Source organism: Xenopus laevis, chromosome 5L (assembly GCF_017654675.1).
Source record: "Xenopus laevis strain J_2021 chromosome 5L, Xenopus_laevis_v10.1, whole genome shotgun sequence".
Lineage (NCBI taxonomy): Eukaryota > Metazoa > Chordata > Amphibia > Anura > Pipidae > Xenopus > Xenopus laevis.
Window position 1 is genome coordinate 105,196,888 of NC_054379.1, and position 12,501 is coordinate 105,209,388.

General features: G+C 42.4%; 1 protein-coding gene across 5 annotated transcripts in view; it reads right to left on the reverse strand.

The window, feature by feature from the left end:
* ccdc150.L (coiled-coil domain containing 150 L homeolog) overlaps positions 1-12,501 on the reverse strand; it is a 54,081-nt gene that overhangs the window by 13,086 nt on the left and 28,494 nt on the right. For all 5 annotated transcript variants that reach the window (XM_018263557.2, XM_018263556.2, XM_018263554.2 and 2 more), the window contains 8 exons: positions 12,337-12,444; positions 12,193-12,255; positions 11,880-12,008; positions 5,888-6,057; positions 5,240-5,333; positions 2,549-2,709; positions 742-865; positions 380-571 (listed from right to left, as the gene is read on the reverse strand). In XM_018263557.2, the coding sequence (XP_018119046.1) occupies positions 380-571; positions 742-865; positions 2,549-2,709; positions 5,240-5,333; positions 5,888-6,057; positions 11,880-12,008; positions 12,193-12,255; positions 12,337-12,444 (1,041 nt within the window). The remainder of the gene's footprint in view (positions 1-379; positions 572-741; positions 866-2,548; positions 2,710-5,239; positions 5,334-5,887; positions 6,058-11,879; positions 12,009-12,192; positions 12,256-12,336; positions 12,445-12,501) is intronic.

Here is a 12,501-nt window from a genome sequence, read left to right on the forward strand (position 1 = left end):
TCACAGAACATTCTCTGTGCTGCTGTCAGTTACCTGAGCTTAGGGACCACCTCAATATACTGTGTAGGCAGAATATAAGTCACAATGCAAGGCTGGTTAGTAATTAATTCAGATTGTCAATGCATGGCAGCTCAGAAATCAGTGCAAGTTGCATTATTTAATAATCGGTTCATCATTTCTAGCCATTTCTAGTGAAGTGGCCCAAAGGACAGACCCTCTGAGTAACTCAACTAAAATCACTGATTTAATTATAAAATGAATATACAGACAACACCCAAGGTTTATCTATACTGTTCATTAAGTGTCCAGCTCCAACTCTTTTTTCTATTGCTATACATTCTATACAGAAGTCTTATGTTTATACTGTGTGTGAACTTACTTGTATTTTCTCAGACTGTCTGTGGCATGCTTTGCTCTCTAGGTGAGATGTTAGCTGTGTTTTTAGGTGATCGATCTGCTCCCTTTGTTCTACTGCTGATTGTTTCAATGCAGACTGTCTACGTCGAAGTTCTCTGTTGCTTTGGGAAAGTTCGGCTGATTTTGCAGTAGCGCTGTCTAAGGCCTTTTTTAACTATGCAGTCATTTAAAAAACAAACAATTATTAGTTACTGTGAATCTGAACAATGTAAATCAATGTGTGTAGATCTGCACAATGAAAACTTGTATTCTGATACAGCATCCATTTTGGCCACTTGTTTCTGCACTCTACATTGATATTCTATGTGTTTTGTTGCTACTTACCTCTGTAACCTCCTTCCTTGATGCTTTTTTTGATGCTGCAAGATTGATCTGGTGCTGCCTTTTAAGGGCTTCCACCTTCTCTTCACATATATGTGCTTCTTCTTTGGTATTTTGCTCAGTTTGTCTGTAGTAAAATCAGCAAAATCTCTTTAAGGGGCAGGTGATTTATTACAAACTCATTTACTTAACTGGCATTTTTTACATTTTACTAAACTTTGGAATTATTGAGGCACCTCCATATATGTAGTAAGACTTGTATACAAATTGAAGAAGAGGGAAAGACACACTACATAGATAGGGCACTCACTCAAAATTAAAATGCAACTTTTATTAATTTTACCATTAAAAATTTATTATAACTTAAAACCACCTGCCAACATTGAGTGGTTATTTGGAGACCTTCACATATACATTCACAAGTCTAAATGCCTTATTTTGGCTTGTTCATACATTGAATTAAGTCCTTATCTTTTCGATTAGAAGGTTCTGCAACCAGTCCGTTTAAAAAAGGCCTGTTAATGGCTAGCAGGACCTTTGAATAATATTTAATAGGTAAGAGGGATACGAGAGTGGCTAGTGTTTATCTTGTCACTTTCCCCATACTCATATGTATTCACCCAAATAGATTTCCTGTTACATTAACTTAAAACTGGTCTATTTTTTTAATAACATTCTGTGTTATTGCCCTTCTGAAACATGGTTCCAAATAACTAAAAATTGTAACATTTATATATTTTTCATAGTATGGAGAAATCTAAATATATCCTTTTAAATGCATGAAAACAATAGTAATTTTTAAAGCATCATATCCCTGTAGTCTTCAATTTTGTAGAACTAGCTGCTGGAGTCATCAAACTTACAAAAGCCTTACTTATGTTTAAGTTTATAGTCCACATTTAAACTAGCACAAAGACATAAGTACATGAAGCTGCAGCCCTAGGCACGTGCCTCTTCTACCTACTCATAGTTCCAGCCCTGGTGCTCGCAGCATGTTTTGAGTATCCCTAGTCTATTTCCTAACTGTTTATTGCTGATCTTAGAGCCCAAAACCTAAAAGCATCTTGCAGGAAAAAATAAAAGTACAGAGATAAATAACTTAAAAACACTATGAAAATAGAATTAGGTCAAGGGGTAATATGTTTTTATTTAATGAGTACAGTAATTGCAAAATGAGCTTTCACATAACCAACTAATTATTCATCATCACGTCCCTCATAATGTAAGTCCATAACCTGACTCTCAAATAAATATCTAAGTACAGGTATGGGATTTGTTATGGGGAATGCTTGGATGTTTTTTGCTGTAATTTGGATCACCATACTTTGGTTTCCAAAAATTACTTAAAATTCAAGTAAACCCAACAGGACTGATTTAAAAAAAAATCTCAATAATAGTAAGAGATCCCATACCTGTATGTGATTATAACCATACACTAATATGTATTCTAGTAGAGATAAGGTCACCTTTTTTCGAAAACTGTATTGGCAGATCAAAATTTTATGCTGAATTGACCAGCCTTTGTCAAGCTGAAACTATTTTAACCAATCCAGCTACAGTAGAACCCCAATTTTTACATACTGCAGGGAACCGCATCAAAACAGCATAAATTCCATGAAAATGCAAAATCCAGGAATTAAAATTGCCTTGTGGGACTGCAAAAAATGCGTCAATTCCAGGAAACTGCAAAATCTAGGGACATATTCTATATATAATATACTCTATATATAGACACTTACAGTAAATTCAATTACATTTTTCAATTAAATTACTTTTTTCTTGAATGTTCAGACTACATAGATTTATGTACCTTAACCTGTCCAGCTCTTCCATCTTACTCTGAAGTTCCTTCTTTAGTTCTCTCACATGGCCCTGTAAGATGGAATTCTCCTGTAGAGCTTGGTCCAGACTACGAGCAAGGGTGCCATTATCTTTGCGAGCTTCCTCTATTGCACGGTGCAAAGGATCCAGCTGAGCAAGACATTCAGAAAGGGGGGGGGGGAAATGATTAAGCTATCTGAATCACAGCACTTCATAAATGCTTATAAAAATGGTGACTTAATAGGGAGAGGCAGAAAGGGGGAGTTAAAGGAATTGTTCAGTATAAAAATAAAAAATGGGCAAATAGGCTATGCAAAATAAAAAATGTGTAATATAGTTAGGCAAAAATGTAATTTATAAAGGCTGGGATGACTGGATGTCTAACATAACAGCACAGAACACTACCTCCTGCTTTTCAGCTCTCTTGGTTTCCACTGACTGGTTACCCTGGTGACCAAGCAGTAACCAATCAGTGACTTGAGAGGAGGGCACATGGACCATAACTGTTACTTTTGAATCTGAGCTGAATGCTGAGGATCAATTGCAAACTTACTGAACAATTATGTCTCATGTGGCCCCCCTTCAAGTCGCTGACTAATTCAGAGTTATAGAGCTGAAAAGCAGGAAGTAGTGTTCTGGCTATTATATTAGACATCCAGTCACTCCAGCCTTAATAGATTACATTTTTGCCTAACTAACTATATTAGAAACATTTTTTATTTTCAGGCCTAGATATGTGGAGAGGCCTCCAAGGCCCGGGCCTAGGGCGGCGGCATGCTGCCCAGCTACACCCACATTGGTTCAGAAACACTGGGGATGCTCATGAGATACGATAGTTTTTTAAATTTCCTGTGCGCCAATCCCCATTGCTCCGGTGAAAACGATGATGAAGGATGAAAATTTGAGCAAATAAAAGGGAGGGGTCAGGGGGGGGCGACCAACAGTGGGCCTAGGGGCGCCTGCTATGTAAATCCGGCCTAGTCTATTTTGCACAGCCTATTTAGCCACTTTTTATTTTTACACTGAACTGTTCCTTTAAGGGTAATGAATACAGTAGCAATTAAGCATAATAATATCCAAAAGCAGTAATCACCTCGGGAGTGTAGAATAATGGTAAAAACAACAGCTGGTTGCAGAGTGCACTGTGTTAGTCTAATTCAGTGCTGTTCAACTTCTGTGGTAGTGAGGGCCAGACATTTTCTGGCCTATGTGGTGGAGGGCCAATAATGGAAGCCTGTGTTGACCACTCCCCCTTTTAAAATCACACCCACTCTAAAACAACACCCATGTTATCACAAGAAATGCTAAGACCATACCCACATTAATGGTGGTAGCACACCAAAAAAACAAATGGTTGGTGCTCACTGCAGGGATATCACTCATCCCTCATATGAGAAATACCCTTACATCCATATGCTATCTCCTCCCCTGTGTATAGCACAGTAACCCCCAGCACATTATTACCACCTTGGGGACCCTGTAACAAGCATCTCCAAATGCCAACAAACCAACAGGACAAACCCCCACCAGGTTCACCTCCCACAGGCAGAGTAGAGCAAGCAGAGTATGGCACACACAGGGAGCATACTGGAGGCAAAGTTTGGCACATACAGGAGCATAGAGCAGGCACAGTATGGCACACACAGAGAGCATAGGGCAGGCAGAATATGGCACACACAGGGAGCATAGAGCAGGCAGAGTATGGCACACACAGGGAGCATAGGGAAGGCAGAGTATGGCACACACAGGGAACATAAGGCAGGCAGAGTATGGCACCGACAGGGAGCATAGAGCAGGCAAAGTATGGCAGACAAAGGGAGCATGGGGCAGGCAGAGTATGACACACACAGGGTGCATAGGGCAAGCAGAGTATGACACACACAGGCAGCATAGGGCAGACAGAGTATGGCACACACTGGCAGCATAGGGCAGGCAGAGTATGGCACAGACAGGGAGCACAGGGCAGGCAGAGTATGGCACACACAGTGAGCGTGGCGTAAACATTTGACTGATTTTGGCACAAAATGCAAAGTATTGTGTTTCCTCGCTGACATCAGCACTGTAGCCGACACAACCAGATCTAGTGCTGCCTTGAATTTGTAAATGATATACAGCTCAAGACCAATGGTTATTGTCTTCATGCAGAGTAGCATGGGGACAGCTTGCAGTCCATTTCTACAAATATGATCTATAACATTACCCCATTCCAAATATGACACATATATGTACAATTAAATATGCTGTGTATATAGCTCAGTAGTAAGTGATTCATGTGATTCACATACTGGTTTTTGTTAGTCACTCATTGTAATATGACAAGTCCCTACTGTGCAGCAGAAAACTAATTTAGACTGTAAGTACATTCAGGAACTCCTGGGGTTCATTTACCATCATTAAATCATCATTTAAACTGGGCAAATACACTTAGGTATTGACCAAAAATGTTATTGCTATGGGTTACAACCCAGGTGGAATACTGCCCTGTGTTGATAAACAAGTCCCACTGTGTTTGAAAAATTCAGTCTGCTGTTTTAAAAGAATAATAATTGTTGTAACAATAGTTATATCTACTGTTGTACCCTGTCTTAAAGATCAGTCAGGATAGAACATTGTGGTAAAACCAGATTTGCAGTAAAGTGGTATAACGTCTTTTTATTTATAAAACATCTGCCCCATGTACCTGACCACTTTGATGGGTGTCAATAGACAGAAGTCTGGTTTGATACTCTGAAAGTTCAGCCTGTAGTTTCTGTATCTCTTTTTGACTTTGGGTTCTGAAAAAGCAAATGGCAACACATAAAGAGAATGTGGGAAGAATTCAAATAGCATTTCCAGGTTAAAGTTTTATCCCCGCTTTTTCACAAAATCTATAGTGAATAATAATTACCCTGCTAAAGTGCTCAGGGGATCAATTAATGTACATCAATTTTAATATAGATGGTGGCTTTTTATCCCCTTTAAATGTGCACGTGCGATACAAAATATTTCTGGTGCTGTAGAGGACAGAGCACATTTTGACTTAAACTGGCTTTGTGCCTTCTTGTAAGGGAAACATTTTTTAACAACAATCGACTAGATCATTGCCCGATATGGTTACCCATGTGTTCGGTCATATCGGGTTGATCTAATTGTTTGACCTATGAGCAACTGACTGGATTGTAATAAAGGCTAATGCAGTTCTTTGGGAGAGGAATGAATGCACCAACTAGACAATTTTTGGGCAGATATCTGTCGGGAAGGACCCATACACTGCTGCTAACTTGGTCTGAAGGCAGCTTAAATCTGCCTGTGTATGGCCAGTTTACCTTTTACTACTATGGTACAATACCTGTCCCTAAGCAGTGCTGCAATTTCACAGTCTCTCCGCCCAAGTTCTGTCTGTAATTTTTCTAAGTCTTGCTGAAGCTGTGTGTGGGAAAACAGTACTTTCTCCAGTGTACTTGAAATTCTGTTCCTTTCCTCTTGCATATCACAAAGCTGCTGTTGCATAGACAGCCTCTGTATTTAAGAGAGGATAGAACACATCAACTGTATAATATTTGGGCCAAATGCATCATTTAAATCACTAGCACCGGCACTTTTATAAATTAAGTACTTGCTTGGTATTGTGGTTCCATTTAGCTAGTAGTAAAATATAGTATGACACACCTGTTTTATCTATGAGATGTAATGGGGAGCAATTTCTCTAGATAAAAACAGGCAGTTTATCTTGTATATTACTGTGTTTATCCAACAGTTCCAAAAATATGTTGCTGTATGGAGGCATACACCCATCTATCGTTATTACTATGGGGTGGTAAATAATTTGAGATTAAGGTGAAAAAGGAAGATTTTTGTACTTACCGTTAAATCCTTTTCTCTCATCCTACATTGGGGGACACAGGCACCATGGGGATGAAGATCCTGCAGCTTGGAGAGTGGACACTAAGAGTTAAAGTTGACTCCTCCTCCTCCTCTGGGCTTCATCCCCTGCCTCCTCCTACTTTCTCCAGTTTCTGACCGAAGAAGGAGTACCAAAATATCACCCAAAATACAGAGAAGGAGTCTCCCACCCTTAAAAATTAACCTATTAACCTTTTTGAAAAAACTACTCCCAACGGGGAGAAAAAACTCCAGATGACCTACGGTCCATCTTTATCTAAACCAGGGAGGGAAGGCCTGTGTCCCCCAATGTAGGATGAGAGAAAAGGATTTAACGGTAAGTACAAAAATCTTCCTTTCTCTCACCTATATTGGGGGACACAGGCACCATGGGGATGTCCCAAAGCAACCGCTGAGGGCGGGACCTTACCCCTACAGTGCTCACATAAGAACTGTTTGTAACACCTTCCTCCCAAAGCTGGCTTCAGCTGAAGCTTGGGTGTGCAGCCTGTAGAAGCGCGTGAAGGTGTGTGGAGAAGACCAAGTGGCGGCCCGGCAGACTTGTTCAGCCGATGCTTGGTGTCGAACAGCCCAGGAAGTGCTGACTGAACGTGTAGAGTGTGCCTTGATCTTGAATGGGGTTGGTTTACCCCTTACTGCATAAGCTCTGATGATTGTGGAGCGAATCCATTTCGCTATAGTCGACTTGGCGACCCTCATTCCTCTCTTTCGACCTTCTGTAAGGATGAAGAGAGAGTCTGTCTTTCTAATTTTCTTTGTGGCCTCAATATATGCCTTGAGGGCTCGAACAACATCCAACTTGTTTAGGCGTCTCTCATGAACATTCTTTGGTTCGGGGCAGAGCGAAGGAACAACTATGTCCTGATTCAAATGAAATTCCGAAACGACCTTAGGCAAAAATTCTGGTGTTGGTCTCAGGACCACTTTGTCACAATGGAATATCATGAACGGAGACCTGCACGATAGTGCCGCTAGTTCGGATACTCTTCGAGCCGATGTAATAGCCAAAAGGAAAACTACCTTTTCCGTAAGGGTGAGTAATGGAATTGCATCTAGTGGTTCAAAAGGCTCCTCTTGAAGAACTGATAGTACTAAATTTAGGTCCCAAGGAGGAACAGGGTACTTATAGGGGGGAACTAGTCTAGTGGCCCCTTGTAAAAATGTTCTGATGTGGTCTCCAGATGCTATCTTTCGTTGAAAAAGGATAGAAAGTGCTGAGATTTGAACCTTCAGGGAACTTAAGGCTAATCCTTTGGAGAGACCCTCCTGGAGGAAGGATAGAATGTCCCTGTCCTTCGCCTTCCTTGGATCTGTCTTTCTCAACTCACACCAAGTAATGAAAGTTTTCCACACTCTGTGATATATTCTAGCCGAAACTGGTTTTCGAGCTCGCAACATTGTGGGTATAGCCTCTCTAGGAGCTCCAGAAGCCTCCAGCACTAAGGCTTCAAGAGCCACGCCGTTAAAGCCCATTGATGTGAATTCGGGTGGGCAATCGGCACTTGTGTAAGTAGATCTTCTCTCAGAGGAAGATGTAGTGGCATGTCTCCTGCCATGACTACTATCTCCGCGAACCACGGCCTTCGGGGCCAATAGGGGGCCACCAGAATCGTATGAACCTTCTCCCTCCTGATTTTCTTCAGTATTCTTGGTATGAGAGCTAAAGGAGGGAATACATAGGCTAGCGAGAAAGTCCACTGGATCACTAGGGCGTCGACCGCCCAAGCCTGTGGGTCTATGCTTCTGGCTACGAATTTTGGTACCTTGTGGTTGTACCGAGACGCCATCAGGTCGACTTCTGGTAGGCCCCACCTGTTCACGATTAGTTGGAAACTTTCTGGGTGCAGACTCCACTCGCCCTGATCTATCGTTTCTCTGCTTAGGTAATCCGCCTTCCAGTTGTCTATCCCTGGTAGATAGACTGCCGATATTGCCGGAACATGATGCTCTGCCCATGTCAGAATACTTTTTGCCTCTGCTAAGGCCCCCAGACTTCTTGTGCCTCCCTGATGATTTATGTAGGCCACTGCTGTCACATTGTCTGACTGTACTCTTACTGCTCTTCCTCGCAGAAGGTCTGTCTAGTGTTGGAGGGAATATCGTATTGCTCGGAGCTCCAGTAGATTGATGGGAAGAAGCTTCTCCGATTGGTTCCAGAGTCCTTGCACTGTTTCTTGGCCTAGGACTCCTCCCCATCCCCGTAAGCTGGCATCTGTTGTTAGTATCGTCCAACAGTGGGAGGGGAAGGTGTTTCCCTGTGTCAGCCGGTGAGGTTGCAGCCACCAGTCCAGGGAAAGGTTGACCTGTTCCGGAATCGTAACCTGTCTGTCTAAGTGTTGTCGATTCTTCCTCTGGTGCCGTAGTATGAGCTGCTGTAACAGTCTGGTGTGGAATTGAGCATAAGGTACTACGGGGAACGAAGCCACCATTGTGCCCAACACCTGCATTGCTGTGCGGAGTGGGATTTTGTCGGAAGTTTTGAGGTACCCGATCCTTCTCTGAAGGGTGCTGATCTTTTCCATTGGCAGAAAGGCCCTTTCTACTCTGGAGTCGAGAACTACACCTAGGTATTCCATTCTCTGTGTTGGGAGAAGTGTGGATTTCTTGTAATTGATTATCCAACCCAGCTGAGACAGTACCTGTATGACCTGAGTTGTGTGATTGGTCGCCACTGTCAGGGAGGGGGCCTTCACTAGAAGATCGTCCAAATAGGGGATCACCTTGATTCCCTTGAGTCTGAATCCTGAGAGTGCTGCTGCCATGATCTTCGTGAAGACCCGTGGAGCCGAAGATAGACCAAAGGGGAGCGCCACAAACTGCCAGTGCTTCCCTGCTGCGTAGAATCTCAGAAATCTGTGATGGGCTGGGTGGATGGGGATATGGAGGTATGCGTCCTTTATGTCTATTACAGACATGAATTCGTCCTTTTCCATGGACAAGAGGACGGATTGTATTGATTCCATCTTGAAATGGTATGCCTTGACAAACTTGTTGAGAGTCTTTAGGTCTAGCACCGGTCTGTAAGATCCATCCTTCTTGGGTACGATGAATAGGTTTGAATAAAAACCCTTTCCCCTGTCCGACTGTGGGACCGGTTGAATGACTCCCGAGTCTGCAAGATCGAGTATGACCCTCAGAAAGGCTTCTCTTTTGTGACTTCCTAGAGGAACCCGGGATATGAAAAATCTGGTTGGAGGATGTAGATTTAAGTCTATAAGATATCCTTCTGATACTATTTGGAGGACCCATTGGTCCCTGACTAGACTTCTCCACACCTCCCGGAAGGTCCTTAGGCGTCCGCCTAGAAGAAGCCCTCCACAACTTTCCCTTGTTTGTTATAGTTTATACAGGAGCAGTGACCAGCTCTATGTTGTAGCTCCCACCCTTCCCAGCTATAGTCAGGTGATCCCACTGGTGTCTAATAAAAGGGCAGCCAAGTATGGAGGTTTACTTTGAAGGCAGCAAGTTAAGTTGCAGGTAATACCTAGTCCCTTTGTAAAATGTATAATGAAGCAATAGAATTCTTAATGAATCAGATAAAATTGAGCATAGGACTGGCCAGATATGGGATGACTTTGACGTGGTTGGCCAGCTTAAATATATTGCAATATATGGACAAACAATCCCTGTTTTGTTTAAAGGGTAAGGCATTTTTTAGTAGCAGTATGCACAAAATGTCGCTGTCTTAAATATATTGATAATGGGTTGAGTGCAGAGGACTCTTGTATTTGACTATATGTATTTTGTGGTCACAGCCTCATTGCACCCCCGCCTAATGGTTTTAAAAAATAGTGGTGAGCACAACTTTCCCTTGTTTGTTATAGTTTATACAGGAGCAGTGACCAGCTCTATGTTGTAGCTCCCACCCTTCCCAGCTATAGTCAGGTGATCCCACTGGTGTCTAATAAAAGGGCAGCCAAGTATGGAGGTTTACTTTGAAGGCAGCAAGTTAAGTTGCAGGTAATACCTAGTCCCTTTGTAAAATGTATAATGAAGCAATAGAATTCTTAATGAATCAGATAAAATTGAGCATAGGACTGGCCAGATATGGGATGACTTTGACGTGGTTGGCCAGCTTAAATATATTGCAATATATGGACAAACAATCTCTGTTTTGTTTAAAGGGTAAGGCATTTTTTAGTAGCAGTATGCACAAAATGTCGCTGTCTTAAATATATTGATAATGGGTTGAGTGCAGAGGACTCTTGTATTTGACTATATGTATTTTGTGGTCACAGCCTCATTGCACCCCCGCCTAATGGTTTTAAAAAATAGTGGTGAGCACAACTTTCCCTTGTTTGTTATATATATATATATATATATATATATATATATATATATATATATATATATATATATATATGCCGGGTGCTTCCCCAACTAACCTGCGTCGCGAGCAGCACACCGCTGAGGGGAATCTCTTGCGCAGACAAGATGGCGGCGAAGGGAAGTGGGCGTGAGCCGAGAACGTCGGAATCGCCGGCGCCTGAGAATAAGGCATTCCAAGATGGCGCCGACGTAAGTAGGACGTATGCGTCCCAAGATGGCGCTGGATTGTTGAACGCCGCAACTACAAACACACGCGCCTACAGGACGGAGTCCCAAGATGGCGCCGACGTCAAACAGGACGCCGGCGTCCCAAGATGGCGCCGAAGGAGTACCAACATGGCGCCCTGACTGCCGCAACCTAATATGGCGCCGGTAAGCACCGAGATAGCGATACTAACGGCGCCCTATGTTCCCTGCTGACCGATAAGCGTCTACATACTAACTGGGGAACCCGTGAGAGGATATATATATATATATATATATACCCTCTAGCACTACCTGTGGGTGAAAGAGACTTTTTTTTTTTTTTTTAAAAACAACAAGGGTGGGAAGCAGGTAGCTCTCCTACCTGTACAGCCAGGAATGTGTGCTCAAACCAACGACCTCCCCTGTCGAAAAGACTGGCGCAGACCTCCGTGGATCGGTAACCACAGCCTCAGGGGGAAAATGGAGCTTTGCCTGCAGCCTCCGTAGAGCGGTAAGGCAGTTTGGCACAATTGAAGACGTCTGGCTGAGGGGCACTGGATACAAGTAAGCGCTGTCCCCCTGTGGCATGACCCGCACCGAAGTAAGATCATTTGCTCCAGCCACCGTGATGTCCATGTTCTCCTCTGAGGACACTAAAAGAAACTGGAGAAAGTAGGAGGAGGCAGGGGATGAAGCCCAGAGGAGGAGGAGGAGTCAACTTTAACTCTTAGTGTCCACTCTCCAAGCTGCAGGATCTTCATCCCCATAGTGCCTGTGTCCCCCAATATAGGTGAGAGAAAGTTATTTATTAATACCCCTTTTCCACCCATATAAAGAACTTCCTTAACCCTGACATTACAGACATATATATAGTAAATATTATACACAGAATCAATTACATATACCAAGGTTTCTTTACTTACATTTTGCTTCTCTCTTTCTTCTGCAGCTTCGACAAGGGCTCTTAGCTTTTTTTCTTCTCTCAGTGCTTCATCTCTTACCTGGACAGCTAGTGTAAAGTCATTCTCCTTACGAAGAAGAAAACTCTGAGTCTGAAATGAAAGTAGGATACAGAAATAAGGAACTGAATCCCAGTGCAATGTGGTTTTCCTATATTGTATGCAGGAGTCATTCCCACAGAGCAGTGAAAGGTTTAGGGAAAAAACAAACAGAAAACAAATGTAGTGCATCTAACATAAATGACATTAGAGAGCTGTTAAAATTTAGCCAAAGTACCTGCTGGAGTTTGGATTCCATCCTTTGCAGCTGAATTCGACATGAGCCTAAATCTGTGTTTACCTGGGAAAATTCCAAAGTCATCACTACAAACGATATTTTTGTTAAATATTATAAGTTACAAGTTATATAAGTGTGTTTTACCTGAGTGTACTTTGTTTCAAGTGCAGTGTTACGTTTACGGAGCTGAGAGTTTTCAGACTGAGCATCACAGAAAGACTGCAACTCTGACTTTAACTGCTCTACTGTGCTCTGTGGTGAGAAAAGTTAACACAAACACCACACATGGAGATAAATAAATCTCTAAAT